Source organism: Zootoca vivipara, chromosome 1, assembly GCF_965207765.1.
Source record: "Zootoca vivipara chromosome 1, rZooViv2.hap1.1, whole genome shotgun sequence".
Taxonomy (NCBI): Eukaryota; Metazoa; Chordata; class Lepidosauria; order Squamata; family Lacertidae; genus Zootoca; species Zootoca vivipara.
Genome location: NC_142582.1, coordinates 29,135,098 through 29,156,995, shown reverse-complemented (window position 1 = coordinate 29,156,995; position 21,898 = coordinate 29,135,098). Strand labels below are relative to the sequence as shown.

The 21,898-nt window shown below is 41.3% G+C and overlaps 1 protein-coding gene across 3 annotated transcripts in view; it reads right to left on the bottom strand.

The window, feature by feature from the left end:
- LY75 (lymphocyte antigen 75) overlaps positions 1 to 21,898 on the bottom strand; it is a 74,289-nt gene that overhangs the window by 31,338 nt on the left and 21,053 nt on the right. For all 3 annotated transcript variants that reach the window (XM_088676819.1, XM_035132362.3, XM_035132363.3), the window contains exons 8-27: positions 21,293 to 21,450; positions 19,180 to 19,287; positions 18,785 to 18,873; positions 17,623 to 17,792; positions 17,314 to 17,510; positions 16,230 to 16,372; positions 15,175 to 15,256; positions 14,202 to 14,270; positions 13,144 to 13,267; positions 11,278 to 11,313; positions 9,678 to 9,853; positions 8,740 to 8,804; positions 8,288 to 8,364; positions 7,642 to 7,778; positions 7,228 to 7,333; positions 5,898 to 6,058; positions 5,418 to 5,547; positions 2,788 to 3,011; positions 1,887 to 2,055; positions 551 to 721 (exon numbers count right to left, since the gene is read on the bottom strand). In XM_088676819.1, coding sequence (XP_088532945.1) covers positions 551 to 721; positions 1,887 to 2,055; positions 2,788 to 3,011; positions 5,418 to 5,547; positions 5,898 to 6,058; positions 7,228 to 7,333; positions 7,642 to 7,778; positions 8,288 to 8,364; positions 8,740 to 8,804; positions 9,678 to 9,853; positions 11,278 to 11,313; positions 13,144 to 13,267; positions 14,202 to 14,270; positions 15,175 to 15,256; positions 16,230 to 16,372; positions 17,314 to 17,510; positions 17,623 to 17,792; positions 18,785 to 18,873; positions 19,180 to 19,287; positions 21,293 to 21,450 — 2,592 coding nt within the window. The remainder of the gene's footprint in view (positions 1 to 550; positions 722 to 1,886; positions 2,056 to 2,787; positions 3,012 to 5,417; positions 5,548 to 5,897; positions 6,059 to 7,227; positions 7,334 to 7,641; positions 7,779 to 8,287; positions 8,365 to 8,739; positions 8,805 to 9,677; positions 9,854 to 11,277; positions 11,314 to 13,143; positions 13,268 to 14,201; positions 14,271 to 15,174; positions 15,257 to 16,229; positions 16,373 to 17,313; positions 17,511 to 17,622; positions 17,793 to 18,784; positions 18,874 to 19,179; positions 19,288 to 21,292; positions 21,451 to 21,898) is intronic.

Sequence of the window (21,898 nt, the reverse complement as noted above, 5' to 3'; positions counted from 1 at the left end):
TAAACTTAATCTAGATACGAAAGAGGTCCAACATAGTTCACATTAGCACACTGTAAATCTAGATAGCCAACAGATGTTTTTATTGCAATGTTTTTCTAAGTCTGCCGTGAGCAGAGTGCAAGCAAGGCCAGAGAGAACCACATTTATAATACAAGTCTCCAGTGACATACAATCCTTACCTTGGAGTAAGCCCAATGAGCTCATTGAGGCTCCTTTCTGAGCAAACATACAGAACTGCATTGTAAAATCTGCACAGCTACCTGTATGTAGATAATTCTGTGCCTGTTCACAGATATGATCCCTGCTGATTTCCTTTGACTAATAAAGTACAACCACATGAATAAACATTAGTGGTAACATGGAGGCAACTGCATGGTTCCCAAGACTGCAGTTCTAAGGGGGTAAGGGGAGAAGTGGGTGTTTTAGTGGAAATTGCTAATGATGTACTCTTATGGAAGAAACAAGCAGAGGCCTCTCAGGTCTGAAAAAAAATGATTCAAAAGTTATGAACACAGAAATACAAAAGAAACTTTAAACAGAAACTTCTTACTCATCATCCTGCATAAATGGTGGGCTTCATCAGACTTCAATCCTTTCCATCTGTCTTTTGCTATCATGAATGAATAACAACTGTTTCGAAATGGCACCCATGGTGTATTCTTAATCTTGTGTGGGCATTTAATAAAGTCCTCAGGTTTTTCCTCGGGTTTTTCAGTTTCAACTAAAAAAAGAAAAGAAGTTACATTTTTTAAAGGCACTTCACATTTACTGAAATCAAAATTAGTTGGCCTAGAAAGCAACTTGAAGGAGGTAAGGAAAATACAGACAATCCATTTACTAGATCAGCACTGATGGTGTGGAGAACATGGAGCAACACTCCGGCCCCTGACCATTCACCACTGGTCCCGTCCTTGGATCACAACAGCTTTCAGACGCAAATATAAATAGCAACAGTTCAAGGATTGGGGGAACGTAGGCATTTTACACAATCCGTGACCTGCATCCCAGAGGGAAAGCAATTTCCAAAGAGGACCTACAAGGTCAATTAAAAGGCACTCATACTACCTGGTTTCAGGTAGCTCAGGCTCATTCTTTTGCACACTTCAGCATCACTGAAATACCCCTGAACATATAGGAAAATAATATCTGGGATGTAGCAATGTTTGAGCGTCTCACCAGACACAGGAGAGCAAGTAAAGGCATAATGAACAGAGACACTTTCCAAGACACACGGACCCCTTTCTTTAACTATATTAATGACCAAAATCAAGACCTTCTTATACCAACCACTTGATATTGTCAGTGGAGGAGTTACGTAAAGTAATGTTTGCATGTTGAACGTGCAAGTGTATGTCTAAAGACAATGGATATAACAAACACTATTAGATGTACAGTACTGCTGGATTTTGGTTTAATGGTTATTATTTTTTTTAAAAAAAACCCAATATTTTTTTAAAAGAAGAATATAATGAAATGTTTTCACTAGTTCATTTCAATGTATCTAAAAGCATTCTCAAAGCAGTAGCATATATTTTACATCAGGGGTCCCCAGACTTACCGGCGTTGGGCGCTTACTGGCGCGGCGGCGCGCTTCCAGGGTGGAAAAAGCGCCGAAAATCCATTGTGCGCATGCGTATGGGCCTCCCCCGACCCGGAACTGCACCAGAAATGACCTCTTCCGGGTCGGGAGAGGCCCATACGCATGCGCACAAAGGATTTTCGGCGCTTTTTCCCCGACCCGGAAGAGCGCTGCCGCGCCGTGCGCCGTAAGAGCGGGCGGCGGCGGGTGTCCTCGTGGGCCGGATTGGCAGGCCAAATGGGCCGCATCCGGCCCCCGGGCCGTAGTCTGGGGACCCCTGTTTTACATAGTAACTGTTAAAGCCTACTTGCTGAAAGGTAGCAAATTGCTCCTGGCTTTTGCATATAGCAGTCAGATGTTTTCCAAAGTCCATCTCCGTCCAAATATACGCATTCATCAAGTAAATCTTCATCTTCTTTGGACCATTGACTAAAGCTAATGTGCTTTCTGTCAGACCAGTGATAATGAATTCCATCCTGGTGGCATAACCATAAAGAAAAAGGGCTTGCATTATGAAGCTCAAAGACAAGTAAAAGCAATTCCTTGATGGTAAAACACCTCCTTGGCATGCAGAAGGTCTAAGGTCCAATCCCGGCATCTTCACGTAAGGGTAGGAGAGACCCCTGCCTAAAGCCCTGGAGTGCCACTGCCCGTTAATTTCGAACAGTACTGTGTCAGATGGGCCAATGTTCTGAATCAATATAATGTAGCTTCTTGTGTTCAATATGATTCAATGGGTACTGCTAATCTTCAATACAAGAACTCCAAGTTCAAATCCTAAATGCATTTCATGTATCGGTTTTGTTTAAGGTCTGCTTAAAGCAGAACAAAGCAATACCAGAATCTGAGTATATTTGTTGACCCACCCAGGGAGATATACCCGTTTGTAATTTGAGTGTGTTGTTACTTTTGCAGGTTAACTCTAGTGATTCTCAAGAAAGTTGGGTGTGCTTTGCCAACCCTCCCCCCACCACAATGGTTTAAGAGGGACTGGACGGACTTTACTTTCTAATTAATGTGCTGTGCTCATTTTATATAACACAGCTATTTATTTGTATATTAGGCTTTTAAAACATATATTCAAAAGACATGTTGCTGCCACAGACAAAAGCGGCAGCAAAGGCCTGTCATTTTATCCCATCGCTTAATACAGCTCAGTAGGTTTTCCCCAATGACATATTTTGAATGGGTTGAGAAACAAGCCTTACATCTTTGCTGGAGAGTCCAATCCACAGTGGGTAATAACGGGCAGCCTGCGTAGCAAGAAAAGCCTGCTGGTATTGTCCTGTGATGCTAACCAGCTGCATATTATTCTGCAGGCACTCCTGTTGTGCATCATCCCATGTCAAGTTCTTCAGAATTATGGTGTAAGTGACATTTAGATAGCTCACAGTGACATTAGACACTTGCTGTGTCTGGCTTTCTGCCTCATCTAATGAAAGAACAAAACAGTTGAGCAAAAGAAATGGTATCATTCATCTACCATTTTATTTTTAGAAGAAAAAAACACATCACCTAGGTCTTGGGCAGATTTTGTTTTAAACTGTTAAAAGGCATTATACCCATGGTCTAAACCACTGAGCCTTGGGCTTGCTGATCAAAAGGTTGGCGGTTCGAATCCCCGCAACGGGGTGAGCTCCCATTGCTCGGTCTCAGCTCCTGCCAACCTCACAGTTCGAAAGCACGCCAAAAAGTGCAAGTAGATAAATAGGTACTGCTATGGCGGGAAGGTAAATGGTGTTTCCGAGCGCTACTCTGGTTTCGCCAGAAGCAGCTTAGTCATGCTGGCCCCATGACCCGGAAAAACTGTCTGTGGAGCTTTACAGGCTCCCTCGGCCTGTAAAGCGAGATGAGCGCCGCAACCCCAGAGTCATCTGCGACTGGACTTAACTGTCAGGGGTCCTTTACCTTTTTTTTAACCCATGTTAAAAAAGACAGCTACCGAGACAGCTCTGGTAGCCTTAACAGATGATCTCCGTAGACAGCTGGATCGAGATGGGTCGGGACTGCTGATTCTTTTAGACCTGTCAGCAGCCTTCGATATGGTCGATCATGACCTTTTAGACCACCGCCTTGCCGACGTGGGGATTCAGGGCACAGTCCAACAATGGCTGCGTTCCTTCATCTCAGGTCGGGGACAGAGAGTGGCGCTAGGGAGGGAGTTGTCGCCGCGGCACCCCTTGGTGTGTGGAGTCCCGCAAGGCGCAATCCTTTCCCCAATGCTTTTTAATATCTTTATGCGCCCCCTTGCCCAGATTGTCCGGAGTTTTGGGCTGGGTTGTCATCAATATGCTGATGACACCCAGATCTATCTGTTGATGGACGGCTGCCCTGCCTCAGCCCCGGACACACTCACCAGGTGCTTGGAAGCTGTGGCTGGATGGCTACGTGGGAGCCGACTGAAGTTAAATCCTTCGAAGACAGAGGTCCTCTGGCTAGGTCGGGGCGACATGGGGTTGGGGGGCCAACTCCCATCTTTTGCAGGGGCTCAATTGGTACCAGCGCCTTCTGTCAAGAGTTTGGGTGTAACCTTTGACGCCTCCCTTTCCATGGAGGCGCAGGTTGCATCCACAGCAAAGGTGGCATTTTTCCATCTCCGCCGCATCAAGCAGTTGGTCCCTTACCTCTCTCGCCCCGATCTGGCCACAGTGATCCATGCGACGATCACCTCCAGGCTTGACTATTGTAACTCGCTCTACGCAGGGTTGCCCTTAAAGCTGACCCAGAAACTCCAGCGGGTGCAGAATGCCGCGGCGAGGCTCCTTACAGGGTCCCGGCCGTGGGATCACATTCATCCAGTGCTTTACCAGCTGCACTGGCTCCCGGTGGAGTACAGGATCAGGTTTAAGGTGCTGGTTTTGACCTTTAAAGCCCTATGCGACTTGGGACCCTCGTACCTACGGGACCGCCTCTCCTGGTATGCCCCGCGGAGGACCTTAAGGTCCACAAACAATAATATTCTGGAGATCCCGAGTCATAAGATGGCTAGATTGGCCTCTACTAGAGCCAGGGCCTTTTCAGTACTGGCCCCAACCTGGTGGAACGCTCTTTCCCAGGAGACCAGGGCCCTGCGGGATTTGTCATCTTTCCGCAGGGCCTGCAAGACAGAGCTGTTCCGCCTGGCCTTTGAGTTAGACTCAGCCTGACCCCTGTGTTTTTCTCCCTCATGGCTTGGATTTATGGCCTACTTGAAATGAGGCTGCACTTTAAATTTTAATACTGTATTTTAATCTGTATTTTAACTAATTGTTTTTATGTTTTATTGTGGTTCTGTTGGTGTCAGCCACTTATGGCCTACTTGAAATGAGGCTGCACTTTAAATTTTAATACTGTATTTTAATCTGTATTTTAATTAATTGTTTTTATGTTTTATTGTGGTTCTGTTGGTGTCAGCCGCCCTGAGCCCGGTTTTTGACTGGGGAGGGCGGGGTATAAATAAAAATTTATTATTATTATTATTATTATTATTATTATTATTATTATGTTGTACATAATATTCTTAGTGAGGTGGTAATATTAGAACTGCCAACATTAGTTGAGCAATCACTTAGAGGTCAAACAATCAAAAAACACATTGATCAACTAAAATATTGCCCTTGATTAATCAATATTTTGTTTTATTTTTTAAAAAGCGAATATAAGTACTTATAAAAACTGCAGCTGACACAGGCACCATTTTAAGTAGTATTCCTTACCGTGTGTGAGAGAATGTAAAATGACCTATCCTAAAATGAAACCTCCTTTGACACACTCCATGCATCATCTAATAATGAAACTATTGTGCATTTTGTTTTAATAATATTTTGTCTCATATGCAATTTACTATTCTCAGACTTACCTGACTTCATCTGACATATGGCCACAGTTTGAATACTGGCACAGGAAGTGAAATTCCAAGTTCCAGCATATGGTGATTTCGGATTGTTGAGCAAAACAGCACACTGGTTAATCACCTCGTCATCAAAAAACTGAAAAGCAAACAAACCAAGAAGGTGGAGTAATAGTAGATTAGCATATTTCATTAAACAGGAGTGGGGAACCTCCAGTCCATGGGCCCAATTTGATCCACTTGGGTTGGATGTGAGGTCATGTGTGGGGAAGGAACCAACATAGCTACAAAGGAAAAACTGGGAACTTACCATGAGATCCCGACTGTTCCTTTGCTAGAGCTGACTGGCAGTGGCAGAGTGCCTACAGTAGCATGAAGCCATTTATATTGAAACTGCTGTTGAAAATGGGAGTTTCCCCCATTTTAGCAGCGTTTAATTCACTTATAATGAAAAGCCTACAACGCAGAAAAAACCCTCCAATGACTCACATCATGCTCAATCTTCCTTAGTCTTCCATGCAGCAATGGGTGGAAGTTGGAATATACCAATTCACTGCCATCTGTCCATTTGTTTTCACGTGCACGTATATCAAAGTGCAAACCAATCCAAATATTTGGGGGCTTACCAGGAAGCAAGGACGTTATAAAATCTGTTGGGCAAAAATAATAATAATAACTTGACTGCATAGGGTAATGCAACTTCTACTTCTGTTAAATTTACAGCATTTTGTGGGCTGTAAATAATCTTATTTAGACAATATACGCCAAAGGCTAATTGGCGCAATATCGGCAATTTGGCAGCTATAAATGGAAGCAATCTTTCGTTTGCTTTGATGGCTTTCCTCCTCCACTTCCATCCCTTAAGATCATTTTGGGCAATACTTGATCTGCATTTATATGAGACTCAAGTTCCTTCTGAAGCTTAGAAGTTGCATCCAAAGAACATCTCCAATGTTTTGGGGCCTGATTTTGCAAATTTGTAGTAATAGATAAGGTCAGACTAGATCACTCTCAATTTCTTCTTCCTCAGATAACATTCACCTCTTCTCTTTGCCATGCTTCTAAGTCATGGAGAGCTGCCATATCATGCCACTGATGCTTATTTCCAAAGGGTGGTGGTCTTCCTTTGCCAATTTTATGAAAAATGGATGCTGAGTGAACGTGATTTGCTCAAGAACACGGAGTGAGTAACATAGCTAAATCCACACTGTCCAGAATTCTCCCCCCCTCCCCCTCACAAACACAAAGGATGGACAAATCTGTCAATTTTAACTTCCCTCAGTTTTTTATTTTCTAGTATTCTGTTCAACTTGCCACATTTCTGCATTAGTTTGCTTTAAAAATAAAAAAATGCATCCACACCAACCCCCCCCAGCATTTTAATGTGCACTTCTCCCCAATACAGTATACAGATTTTTACAAGCAGTTCTCCCTATTGCAATGCATTTTTGCATGTTACACAAAAGCCATACGTATATTTCCTCTAATGTACACATTTAGTTTAGTTTGAGAAATAAATTGTAACATTCAGCTAAGTGCTTGTAAGCTTATCTGCGTTTTGGTTTTAGGAAGTGTGAATTAGGCAAGATCACATTAAAATGCGAGCTGAATGGATTTCTGCCCACCTCCCTAATATATCACCCAGATAGGTGGGCAGATTCAAGGAGCGGGAACTATTCACATTTCCACAACAGTTTTTAGCAAATCTGTAAGAAAACTGGTACCTACAATATCCGCAGAAACATAAAAATCATCAATGCAGTGTGTTTTATAGAAGAGAACCACACTTTATAAGAAGTATCAAATGTTATCACTTTACCTTGTTCAGTTTGGCTTGTGATTGATGGAAGGAAACCTCCCAAACTTTGACAATATTCGTCTGCCTTCTGAAACTTAACATCTTTAGGGGGTACCATGTAGTAACACTGTAAGAATATTTTATTTTATTTTATTATAAGCACTCTGTCTAAAGTACCTGGATTTCACATTAGCTTTTATGATTAATTTGAGGGGAAATTTACAGAGCAGAACAAAATCAAAGGGGGAAAACACCTTACAAAAATATTTTAATTGCAGGCGAAGGTCACTATTATTTATTTACTTTTTATTTATTAGATTTATATACCACCCTTCATCAAAAGATTTCCAGGTGGTTCACAAGAAAACTATACAGTTTTGCAAATACTCATCAAGTTTTGGAGATTCTTACAAGGCGCTTTCTAATAAATATTACCTTATCCATAAAAACAAGCCAATTTTCGCGACACTTCCTGCGAGTTGGTTTATAACCAGGGTCGTGCTTCTCCAATAGCGATGCATTATATTTCTCACAGATGAAGGGGAGTTTTGTACTGCAGCTTATAGTGCTGTCTGCAGGAATCACAGACACATATACGTATGTATTAGTATTTATCTATGCTTATATTCATACTGCATTTACTGTGTATTATTTCCACAAATTCTGAAAGGCAAAGGACTGGACATCAAAGCAGGGTCCGGATACAACTATAAACTCTGAATGCCGTACTGTAGGGTGGTCATCTGCAAAAGAGGAAAGGATTTCTTCAGCTTTAATAGCTGTGTAGATGGGAGACTGCCGTGCAAGCCGAACTGCTGAAATTCCCTCTTCTACACAGCTATTAGGAGTCCTGCCCTCTTTTGCAGCTGGCCATCCCCAAGACATCCACAAACAGGCACCGCTAGCTGAATATTTTGATGCCTTTAACATCCAGAACAGCTCTCCAACTCCATAAAATTACTTTATTAGAAGTAGTGCAGCTTCTAATAAAAAGTCTAAAGGAAAACTTTTTCTCTAGGACTGAAAGGATGGGGGGAGAATAGTATCTTAGCATTGTTAAATTAAAAAATTAAGCACTTACCTCTGTACCAACTTTGATAAGAAATATGCCAACAATTCCTATAGTATCGTTCATGATAGTGTGAAAATACTGAAAACCTAGGCACAATGAAGAATTGAATTATTTCAGATTTGCCCTCTTGGTGCATGTAAATATTTATTATCATTGACTAGCTTGCTCATTTCTTTTTCATGTGTCCTACTGCACAAGAGATTTGTTGACTCACTGCAGAAAGGTACAAAATGGAGCTGGCATCTTAATTTTTGCAGCTACAGAGCACAGCTGCCAAATTCTGAGGCTTCTGCTGCAGCGTGACAACATTCTTACATGTTTATTATATCTAAGAAATCCTGAGCCTCAAACTCAAGTAACTTGACCTATGACCATAATACGTTCATCATCACTAGATCATATTCATTAAGTGAATGGCAAAAGTATTTCAGACATATATAGACTTTGATGGTTCTACGTACAGTGAATGGTAGCGACTTGCAGGAGCTGTGTATTTCAGCCACCAACTTTGTCTTTCGTCCGATAACTGCAAAAACAAAAAGGAGATGTGTTAGCATCAAATGCCATGTTACATCTCAACCTAAGTACAGTGGTACCTCTGGTTGCGGACAGGATCCGTTCCGGAGCTCCGGTCAGATCCCGAGGTTTCTGCAATTGGAGGTGCCTGTTCTGCGCATGCATGTGGCATGATAAGGTGCGTGCAAACAAACCTGGAAAAATACTTCTGGGTTTGCTGCTTTCGCAACCTGAAGGTCTGCTGTATCAGAAAAGTATGGAATCCTGCATAAATTCTATATAAAGTATATACTGTATACCCTAAATACACTAAAAAAACACATTACCATGCAAACTAAAGGCAGATAATTTTTAAGCCTTCTCCCTCAGGTATTCAGTAGATCCTAGTTTTTAATAAAATAATCCCAAGAGCATTTCCAATGCCATAGTAATAGAAGCAAGTGTGAGACTTACAGGCAAGTTTCTTGGTGCAGATTCTTAAATTTTAGAAACTCAAGGCCTGTTTTGCCTGCAGTATGGGAGAAGGATTGCTCCCACTTTTTACTCTGAAATCTGGATACATGGGTGTTTCGTGCAAGCATAGTTCTAAAGAATATCATCAATGAGAATTAGGCATGCTCTGGATTACCCTTTACTCTGTCCCCTTCCTAGTACTAAGAGGAAAAGCTGGAGAAGAAGGATAAGAGAAGAACGTTTTTTCATTGGATGCAGGAAAAACACATTTGCTATATATGCTGTCAGACAAGGGTATCCTACTTCTCACAGGCTTTTCCTGAACAGCTTATAGCAACAACAAGGGGAGGTTGTTTTTTTTAAAAAAAAACTATTTTGGCACGGACATTTTCACAACAAAATATATCCAAGAGACAAAGCAATAAATTACATTTGCAATTGTGTTTAGAATTCCCGTTAGTGCAGTGAAAGAGGCCACAGACGCTAAATCACTTCCATTATTAGAACAGTACAGAGCAGCTTCTTGAAAGCTCAAGTGCTTATTTGGCACAAACCAAAATTCAGACCCATCAATATTCAGTACTGGTCCCTGAAGTCCATCTCCATCTACAAAAGAAAGAAAGAAAGAAAGAAAGAAAGAAAGAAAGAAAGAAAGAAAGAGAATGCCACACACCTAAGTTTAAACTAAATGAAACATTGCATGCACACACAACCCCACCTCCAATTTCACAATGTTATCTAGTAGTGGTAGATGAACTATTGTAACAATGAAGTGAATTAACAGTTATCTAAAAAAAATTACTGTGCTTTAATGCAGGAAACTCTGCAACATCATTATTATATTTCTAGATCACTCTTCATCTGGCAATTGTAGGGCAGCAAGGAACCACAGATAAAAGCCAACATAAAAACCCCAACCCCCCCCCAGTAAATATGAGCATATGCTTCCCCATGGGCAAGGCTCTAAGACATTCACAAAACTAAGCAAAGTAACAAATGAGTCCCTCTAAAAATATATCAAGTTTCTGATGTTGTGCTCTGAGACACAATGTCCCCCAAAGTATGATATGAGGACAGCATTGTCTGTGGAGGCCTCAATAGCTGCAAGGCAAACAGAAGGAGCACATTCACCTTGTGGGGAGGAATATACCAAAGAAGTATGTATGATCTCCACGAAAGTCAAATGAAGATACCTTTAAATCAGGGGTGGGGAACCTTTGACATTCAAGATGATGTTGGGAGTCATAATTCCCTTCTTTCCTGACCATGCTGATGGAAGCAAGAATCCCACATGTGGAAGGCCGTAGGTTCCCTATCCCTGCCTTAAGTTGATCAGCAAATGATCAAGAACAGCAATTTTATGAGCGATACATTTTGGAGATTGTATGTCAATGGCTAATAAGATAGTTGTGACCTACAGAATAGCCTCAGATCAACGTATTTGAGACAGCACTATGCTTTTATGTTCCATTATGACGTTAAAGTGCTCTCTTAAATTTACTATCCATGGATTAATGAAGACGGAGAGACACCCTCTCACTGACTTTTCTTCAACGTCACTTGCTATTTTCCCTGAAGATTTGCCAAATTTAAGTTACTATATAAAGTACTGTAAGATTATTTCAGGTTTCAGTCGGCTTTTGGATTCAGGCCCACGATTCAACAGGGAACAAAGTAAGGTATCAGTCTAAGAGTCGCTCTGCTTGTGTTTGAGTAAGTTGTTCAGAGTGCGAAGCCAAGCCGTTATGTAAGATGAGATGAAATCCATTGGATTCTTTCACTCACCTGACCACTGCTGGGCTGGGGGCCACAGTAAACCCTCTGGCCAACTGAAGCAGTGTTACTAGAGAATAGCAGAGAGCAGGCTAACAACTCCCTCTGCTTGCAGACTGCATTGAAAGTAATGAAAATAAGATACCTGGGGATCCAAGTTGCTAAAGGCTGTTTTTGAGATCACTGGCACTTTTGCAGACCTATACGTGGCTAGCACCTTTATCAATGGTGTGTAGGAAGCTAAGTTGTTCGCTTACCTGGTTTGTACCACTCTGGTGTCTTTGGAGTACGACCTGTTGATGAGATTAAGGAAAATTAGGGCATGCCAATTTCCCTTTTATCAGAAGAAAAGGAGAGCTGGAATTTTCAGGAGCTGTTTTGTCATTTTACCCAAAAGGTGCAAGCAGTAAAGTTTTATTACAGCTTACAAACTTAAACACAACTGCAATTTGAAAAAACAACTAACCAACCATGTAGCTTGCTTATTATGTTTGTTTGGGAGGGGCTCAGGTGAGTTGCTTGGGGAGGGGAGGTTTGGAAAAGCTGTGGGGGTGACAGGCAAAGGTGGTTGAAGTGTAGAAGGTGGGGCAGGTCAGGATGGGGGGGGGATGAGGGTTTGTGGCGAGACAAGCAGAATGAGCACGGGAAGTAGTCCTTTGTATATAATGCATATTTCTTTTGAGTAAAGAAGCATTGTTCTCTAAAGTAGGAATGGAAGAGGCATGGAGATTTTTGTTATACCTGTTTGAAAAGATTTAAGTGCCTTTTGTAAAACTATGTATTTCACTATAACAGATATTGCCATGTGTTGCCCTTTGTCTGGATAAAACTGATGATTGGTGTGCAAGAGAGTGAGAGAAGGGACAAGAGACCCTAAAGGTAAAGGACCCCTGACAGTTAAGTCCAGTCGCGAACGACTCTGGGGTCGCGGCGCTCATCTCGGTTTACTGGCCAAGGGAGCCAACGTTTGTCCGCAGACAGTTTTTCTGGGTCATGTGGCCAGCATGACTAAGCCGCATCTGGCGAAACCAGAGCAGCACATGGAAACTCAGTTTACCTTCCTGCTGGAGTGGTACCTATTTATCTACTTGCACTTTGACATGCTTTCAAACATGTCAGGTTGGCAGGAGCTGTTAGGTTGGCAGGAGCTAGGACCGAGCAATGGGAGCTCATCCCGTCATGGGGATTCGAACCGCTGACCTTCCAATCGGCAAGCCCTAGGCTCAGTGGTTTAGACCACAGCACCACCCACGTCCATAAAATACAAAATCACAGCCTCAACAGAAATAATTATTTTAAAATGACCAGATAAGAACTAGCAATCAAGTCAAAGAGATGAAAACATTCCGATATGTCATCCAGTTCAGTATTAAATTTATTGGTCCCCCCCTTAAAAACAAGCACACACCCACGCACCTCAGAAGGGTCTCTAAAGACTGATGAAGAAGAGGTCTCATAAGATTATGTATTCTCTAAACCCCTGAGAAAAACTACAGTAGAAGAACACATGAGAAATAGCTCCTATCTTTAAAAAGAACTCTATAACAAGAACCTGTGAAAGACAGACATTCCTTCTATACTTGGGCATTATCAGAAAATTTTAAAACGGCATTCAATTATTGGAAGCAGAACAAGTCATGCCCAATAATTGTGGAGTGCAAGGCCTGTTTGATTATGTGGAATAAAAACATGAGAGTAATTTTAATGTATCATGTAGATTCTTTATAGTCAATGTAAACTAGCTGCAGAAAATAAAATGTTGATTCAAGGATCACCTTTTTTTTAAAAGCCTCACATCCAGCTTGAGGGTTCCCAAGGACATCTTGATGACCACTGAGAACAGGATGCTTAATTTGTTGGGCCTGTGGCATAATCCAACAAATTCTTATTGTTCTTGTCAAAAACACACCATGTGAAAGAAAACTTTTTTCAGTGCTCTTTGCCTCAAATTCACAGGAATTTGGGCAAACAGTTCATGCTGACAAATGTGAATAAAATGAAAGTAAAGACATTTCTAAGCCTAATGCTGCCTTCCTATGCACACTGGGAGGCAGCCATATTGAATACGGTGGCGCTCACTTCTAAGTAAACATGCATACGACTGAGCTGTGAATGAAGTTTACCTTTAGCGATCTGGCACACCCATTCAAGTTGTGAACCACAGTAGAAAGGCTTTAAGTAGAAATCTTCTTGTCTGTCTTCAGAATAGTAAAGAGTCCACATCGTTCGCCGTGTTAGTCTTAGAAACTGCACACATTATTAAGATAAAAAAAAACCCAATGAAACTAATTCCTGCATGTGCAGTGTAATATTTACATGCAACTAAGTTCAACTGTGTTAAGTGGGACTTACTATCAGGTAAGTGTAATGCAGTGTAGTGTAGTGAACTGTTAATAAACAGAAATTATATTTCATTCTTAAAAAAAACAAAACAAAATAGGCTTTTCTATGGGTAAAAAAGCCAAGCTACTTGCTTTTGTGCAGCCAGATCTAAGGCATCCTCACACAGAAGTATGTCTGTCTAATCATATTTCCTTCCAAGTATGCTTACAGTAGCTTAAAAACTAAACCACAAGGACGCATACACATAAACCAAGGCTGGCCAGGTGAAATAGATATGGATTCTACTGCACTTGTAATTGTTGCATAGATTTAAAAACCTGCTCAGGGTTAACTCTGTTTCAGTGCAAGCATAAGCATGTTGACTCCACTGTATTCAATGTTATTTACTCCTAGGGAAAAGGTGAATGGAGCCTTGTTTAATGTGCTGTAACACACACACACACACACACACACACACACACACACGTTTATCACCAGTATTGGTTATAAAAAACTGCATTATTTTATTATATATATTTGAAATTAATTATAGAGGCACTGTTTCTCAACTGCAAAAATAAGAATTTGGACAGCATTTGTTACCACATTTCTCAGAGAAGACAGCAAGGGACACAAAATTATAGACTAATTTTTATAGGTCCAATGCAATATTCCTATTTCATTCTGAAGTTATATCACAGTAAGTATGCTGTAGCATTTTCGTTGTATTAACTCAATGACAACTTCACATTGGCCAAATTGCAGCAAATCATTCTAAATTTAATCTATCAATTGAATTAATTTATTAAAAAAAAACCCAAAGTATTCCCACTTAGTTATCAAGCGTGTTACACTGCACCTTCACAGCTGCGCAGTCTCTAGTATCGTATTCATCTTTAAACTCAGGGTGCATAACAACAGTAGATACCTACAGAAAGAGAAGAATCAGAATTGAATTGAATTGGCAATGAGTACATTGTGGTTTTTCACTCCATTTGTTTCATAGGAGGAAACAGGGCTACACACACATTCTGTTCTGCTGAGTGAAATAAACAGAGAGTCCATACTTAGGGCTCATGGTTGGTGAATGTATATAAGAATGTGGTCTTCTGCACAGAATTACAGCTGTACTGCAGCATTCATTTCCCTCATGTGCAAAATTAAGGTTCCAAAATCCTAGAGTGAGTCTCCACAAGCTGAGGTGGCTCCCTGCTTAAGAAGAATGCCTTTCAACCCCTGCAGGGCTGTAAATAAAGAGATGGAACTCTGATGCACTGGAAGAAGCAGAGCTCTCCCCCATGCGAAGGCTTTAATCACGTAAGAGAAAGGAATGCCTTAACAGGGGCTGAAGTGCAAGATCACAATCCAATGCATAGTTCAAAAAAGTCACCAAACGTGACTCAAAGAGTTTCATGTGCGCTTCTATGATTACACAAGGCTCCTACATATGGGCTGTCAATTTATTTCAGTGAGCCCAAAAGAATTTGCATGAAAACCCGATTCTTCCAACAAAATGGATAGATCACAGTGCTGTGATGGGAAACATCTGTATGCTTCTCAGAGCCCCTGCACATGTTAAGAAATAGCTAAATCTTTTTTGTTGTATATGCACACACTTCTAATACAAAGCAACAGTAAAAATGACTAGAGCTTTAGATTCTTAAAAAGTCTTCCACTGACAAAATATGTTCAGAATTGTGCATTCTTCAAAATCCCTTTCATTCTTCATGTCTGAAATAGTTTTTTTTTAAAAATGCCTAATTTCTTGCAGACCCACCTACGTTCTCCCAACTAAGGTACGATGATATGCTATTGCCATCAGTTTAACTTACAGGCTTATTGTCACTCCACTGCCAGGATCCTAGAGAGTCAGGATTCCTCTTATTTAGCCCAATCCAGACCCAACGGCTATCGCTGTAAATGAAATACCATTTCAGTCCAAGTGCAGCTTTAAGCACAAATTATTCATCACTATAATCATGCAAGACAAGAGCCCTGTGCAGACTTCCAAACTGAAAGCACAGTCAGTGAGTGTGTGTGTGTGTGTGAGAGAGAGAGAGAGAGAGAGAGAGAGAGAGAGAGAGAGAGTGAGAAAGAGAGAGAGAGAGAGAGATAACCATTTTACCAGTCTGCCGAAATTCCGATTATGTCTGCCATTTGTACATTCCGATTTGCATGTAGATTTCACAATGCATGTATACTAATTAATAAATGCTTAGTTACAGTGGTACCTCGGAAGTCGAACGGAATCCGTTCCGAAAGTCCATTCGACTTCCAAAACATCCAGAAACCAAGGCGCGGCTTCCAATTGGCTGCAGGAAGCTCCTGCAGCCAATCAGAAGCCGCGTCATAAATTTGGGTTCCAAAGAACATTCGCAGACTCACTTTTGGGTTTGCAGCATTCAGGAGCCAAAATGTTCTGACTTGCAAGGCGTTCGGGATCCAAGGTATGACTGTATTAATAATTACCGTGCACTAAAAGAGGTTCCCACAGGTGTTATACTGTCCTTAGTAATCATATTTACTAGTGTGAAGTGTGATTTGTTATATTATTGCTAATTCTTGTTTTAAAATATTTTTCTTAACTTATATCTAAAGAAACTGTCCCCTTCCTGCAGAATCCTAAAAACACACACAATCTGTACTAGAGATCTTGAAATATCTGTATTTTACTTGTCACCACATGCTACTGTAAATAATGTTTAATACAAAATAATTGAAAGAACAAATTTGCTGATTTTTATTAGCATTTCCATGCCAACAATAGCGGTTTTAGTTCATGTTCCATTAATGCTTTCCAGAAGTGTTTCTTTTTAAAGGACATGACTATTAAATGTCCCATTACCAACTGAGTTTGACCAGAAAACTAGCTTTCCAAGAACGTTACCTTATGGTCTCTCTCAGAATGTCATGGAGCTCCTTGATTTCTGTTAAGTGGCTAAAACTAGGAAGGTGTCCTCCAAGAGCCTCGCAGAATCTCTCCGCTTCTTCCCAGGTTCTGGTTCTCAGCACTCTTTCCTTATGAAATAACTTTGTAAAGAAAAAAAAGGAAATCCGATTCAACCCTTTATCAACGAAAAGAATGGGGCCAAAGATATACCTAATACTGTACTTCAGAGCTACTTGATTGCCGTATAAACCTACCCAATCTGGTTTTATACAAACACATTTCATTCTGTTCTCTCTGTCTTGTTAACAAAAACTGTCCTAAGAAAGCACCACCAATTTATCTTTCTTGTCCTGTACACACACACCCCATACATAGCTTCCTTCAAGGAATCCTAGGAACTGTGGTTTTACCCCCCAGCACAAAGCTACAACTCCCAGCACCCTTAAAGGGCAACTCAGGATCCAAGTGGTGCTCTTGTTCTGATGAACAGAGGCTGATCAGCCAGGGAAACAAAACCAAACAAAGATAATCTAATCAGCTAATACAAAGAAATGTCATGCAAAGAAATAGTTGACCGTGGGAAAGGAAGGATTATGCCAAGGTGTTCTGTGAGTTTTAGATACAAGCCCAAAGTAATTCAAGAATATGAATACTGTGTGTGTGTGTGTGTGTGAGTGTGTGTGTATACACACTCAAGTCACTGAACTAGATTAGTCTTAGCCAACCTCAATATGTTTTGGACTACGATTCCCATCAGTTCCAGTTGGTTGGAGCTGATGGGAGCTATAGTTGACTATTCAATTATTTCATTTCTATACATTTAATATATTAAATATCATTTAACATACTACAAATATCTCTAAGCAGTGGACATCAGAAATGATCTCTTTCCATATGGTGGAAATATCTAGTTCAACATTTTGTAGTGCTTTTGTTTTTCCTTCATTAACGTACACAGAATATACATGGTTTTTAAAAGTGTTAGCTCGGTTACTTCAAGTTCGTACTATCTAGAGGGCATCAGGATAGTGAAGGCTGAACTAGATCCTTTAGGTGATTTAATTGGAAGGATATATGCTACCTTATAACAAGCAAGACCTGATCCGCTGTGCCAGCCTGGAGGGCAAGGGTCAGTAACTTTAGGAACTACTTCCGGTTCTACTTTTGGTCCAATGTACATCTTGCAAATAGAGTAAGCTTTCGTTGTTTTGCAATTCTTGACCTCCCACTTTCCAAGGTATTTTCCTGCTGACATAACCACGCATCCTCCACGCAATGCTAGAATGTAGATTAAAATCAAATCAAAATTGTAACCTAGAAATTTAGTATTGCTCAAGATTTAACATGAAACAAATAGTAGCACTTCACTGATCTCGAGAAGGTACTGTACCAGGTTGAAAATGACCCCAGTTTGTGTACGTGAGCATTTCATTCTTCCCTTCTATGGTTCCCCATTTATACTCTCCTGAAGAGCTGATATCGTGCAAGCCAGTCCAGAAGTACTTTTCTTCAACTCTGCTATGCTTTCTAATCAAATTGTTTATGAATTCTTGTTCAAATCTGTAAGAGTCAAGTTTCAAAAACTAAGGATGCAACTATCATTATCAAATACATGAATAAATCTACTAGTCATAAACGTGAATACTTCACTTGCATATTGCAGAGTTCATTCTACATTTACGTTTCAACAGTACTGCATACTCATCTCTTGTCCTGAATGGGGTAACTGTGCCCCTGAAGAACCAGGTGCGCAGCCTGGGAGTCATTTTGGACTCACAGCTGTCCATGGAGGCGCAGGTCAATTCTGTGTCCAGGGCAGCTGTTTACCAGCTTCATCTGGTATGCAGGCCGAGACTCTATCTGCCTGCGGACTGTCTAGCAAGAGTGGTGCATGCTCTAGTTATCTCTCGCTTGGACTACTGCAATGCACTCTATGAAGGTGACCCAGAAACTACAACTAATCCAGAATGCGGCAGCTAAGACTGGTAACTGGGAGCGGCCACCGAGACCACATAACACTGGTCTTGAAAGACCTACATTGGATCCCAGTACGTTTCCGAGCACAATTCAAAGTGGTGGTGCTGACCTTTAAAGCCCTAAATGGCCTTGGTCCAGTATACCTGAAAGAGTGTCTCCACCCCCATCACTCTACCTGGACACTGAGGTCCAATGCCGAGGGCCTTCTGGCGGTTCCCTCACTGCGAGAAGCCAACTTACAGGGAACCAGGCAGAGGGCCTTCTCGGTAGTGGCACCCGCCCTGTGGAACGCCCTCCCACCAGATGTCAAAGAGAACAAGAACTACAGGCACCAGACTTTTAGAAGACACCTGTAGGCAGCTCTGTTTAGGGAAGCTTTTAATGTTTGATGGATTACTGTATTTTAATATTTTGTTGGAAGCCGCCCAGAGTGGCTGGGGAAGCCCAGCCAGATGGGCGGGGTATAAATAATAAATTGTTGTTGTTGTTGTTGTTGTTGTTGTTGCTGCTGCTGCTGCTGCTGCTACACAGCACACATCTGTTTTATCTAGACAAAGACAAACACTAAGGAATACCTGTTTGTTATAGTGAGGTTGCACAGTTCCCCAAACAATTTTTCACTTTTCTGAACCTGGTAACAAAAGTCTCCATGCCTCTTCCATTCCTAGTTTAGAGAATAATACTCTTTTACTCAAAAGTATGGATTAATTATGTTCCACATTACATTTTTGCAAAGGCAGAATGGTGAAATTTAAGAATTACTTCTACTTTGAAATTGGGGGTACACTAGAACAGTAGATAAATGACAAATGCTTAATATTTATTTAATATGTAATAATTCTAAACATTCCACTCCATTCTATTGTCAATAATGAATCTGAAATTTAAAATGCCAGGCAGACAGTAAGCAAAATACTTTTAATACAACCTCCAAGACTGGTTTAAAATGTAATTACTGATATAACCTTACCTCATTAGGACAACTTTTATCAGCTTTTGATTCATTCAAGATCTTTCCATTTTTCATGCAGACGTATTTAAGTTTATTGTCACAAGGCAGGACATTCCACCGACCCAGCTATCAGCAAGAGGAGGGAAGATTTTTTTTAGAACATTCCCAATATTACCCTCTCCATTGTTTATTGATTTTCAATTAAAGCAAACAGCCAGAGTAAACATACAAGGGGAAAAATGGGGAGGCACAAACAAAGCAAAAAGTCCACTGTATCTATGCATAAACTTCTACAAAAGTAGTTGGATAAGTATAATAAACAAATGCATGAGTGTTAATTGGTCTTTACTTTTTTTAAAGTAATTGAAATCTTATTTAAAACCACATTGTCTGTATTACAATGCAGACAGGAAGTGCTTAGCTTCCTTGCTACTCTCTCTCCCCCCCCCCCATGGGAGTCTAAAAATGCCAAGCAATCTGTAGCCACACCTGTGGCTTTAACAAGCCTGCCCTGCATCCCAACCTGAATGAGGATTTTAAGAACTTAAAAAGCACCCAGCTAAATCAGTCCAACATTCTGTTCCCACAGTGGCCAACTCTTGTGAGTCCAGCCATTGGGAAACAGAAGAGAACACAGACAGCAGCAGAAGAGAGACTGGAGGAGCAGGGGAGCCCGATTCTTTGCTCTGGTGCATTGCCATAGTGCTACACCATTGCTTAAGAGTTACGTGTTAACGCGGCAACAGTTGCTCACGCACCTCTGCTGTATCTATCATGGGCTACGAATATCACATACAGGAAAACAATGAACCCACCAACACTGACAAACAGCTGCTTTGAGACTTTTCTCATAGAAAGCTGTGAAGAAACAGGGAGAGCTCGCAATAGGCCCTGTGTTCCTGTTTTTCTAAGGCTTAAGATTTTCTGTTAGTACAGTGAACCACAATTGCCTTCTATTCCCCTGTTATGACTGGACCCAGGAATAAAGAGGAGATAACAAGTGATGGGGTTGAACTAGGGCCACATTTTATCATCAACAACTGCAGGAATTGCAGGAAGCTAACGTTGACTTCAACTCTGCATGAACCAAACCCTACCCTTTTCAAAGGGCATGACAAAGCATAGTACCAAGGTTGGGGCCCCACATTATGATGAGTAGGGCAGCCTTCTTGCCCCCATTCCCTCCAAGGGCCCACAGGTGTGGCAGATGAGCCTCAAGAACATTCCCCCATCCAGGCTAAGAGCCCCATAGCCTGGAGAAGCTGGCATCCAGAAATACCCTTCACCTTCAAAGATACATAAGGGTTCTTATCTTACGTTAACCTTTCCCTCGGTTTAAGTACTCCTCGGTTTGAGTATTTTCAGTTTAAGTACTCCGCAGACCTGTCTGGAACGGATTAATCCACTTTCCATTACTTTCAATGGGAAAGTTCGCTTCAGGTTAAGTACGCTTCAGGTTAAGTACAGAGGTGTTTGTAAACCGAGGTACCACTGTACAGAGCAGGTGAAAAAACCCTGCTCAGCTTGGCCAGTTTGCAGGCAGGCAAAATATTCCAACTGTGCCCCGAAGCGACTGGAAATCCCGTACTGCGGGCATCCCCAAACTTCGGCCCTCCAGATGTTTTGTACTACAATTCCCATCATCCCTGACCACTGGTCCCGTTAGCTAGGGATCATGGGAGTTGTAGGCCAAAACATCTGGAGGGCCGCAGTTTGGGGATGCCTGCCGTACTGGAACTGAGTGCAGGCTGGATGGGTATGCCGGAAAATGACCAGACACCACACAGAGGCACAGCCAAGGACTATATAGTCTAGGGATACATTGCCATACACAGGTGCTGCCTCCCTAGCCAGCTGCAACAATGCTCCCAGATGCAGCTGGCGGGAGCATACTTCTGGGCTGGAAGTTTGCTAGAATTCAAGGGTGTAATCCTAAGCATGCGAGTTCCAGTGAAATACCAGGACGTTAATTCTGTGGAAGTCTGTTAAAGGTTGAACTGCTAGGGTATCATCTTTTCCACTTCCATAGGAGGGAACAGGCTATGTATACATAAACCCACATGCTTTTTTTCTTTCTTTCCCAGGAATTTTAAAGAGGCACTTGGACCAGAGTAACACATAAGCAACTTACCTTTCCTGAATAGGATACACAGTTGGGAGTGTTATTGGAGAGAAGTTTCGGCTCACCCTGATCCCAGTAAGTAAACACTACTTTGGAACCATCAGACCATTTAAACAAAGCTGGAACATCCTCGTTTATGAAGCCAATCCACACTCTGTCTGCAGTGTCTATATTCAATAGCAAAAAATAAGCAATTCAAAAAGCAATATAGCTAATCAAACAAGACACCAGGAGCACAGCCATATAACTCAAACAAGCTCACTTTTTTTGGAATGCACAGAATTATACCACAGATGCCCTGTGACTAAGGCAAGACATATAGAGATAGAGCAAGCACAGTACTTTTTATCCAAGTTGAAAAATATATATATTTATTTCTATTATTGAGTCTGTGATCTAGAGTGACAAAAATTATGTCCACAGATAAAGTAGTACTAGTAGCTGTTGTTGTTATTGAATAAATTTCTATACCATCCTTCATTCAAAGATCACAAGGAGGTTTACAATGTAACAGGGACGTCCAACAGATCGATTGCGATTTACTGGTTGATTGCGGGGGGATCCTTGGCTTCCTAAAAGCTCAACAACTTTGGCTTCCTAAAAAAAGCTCAATGA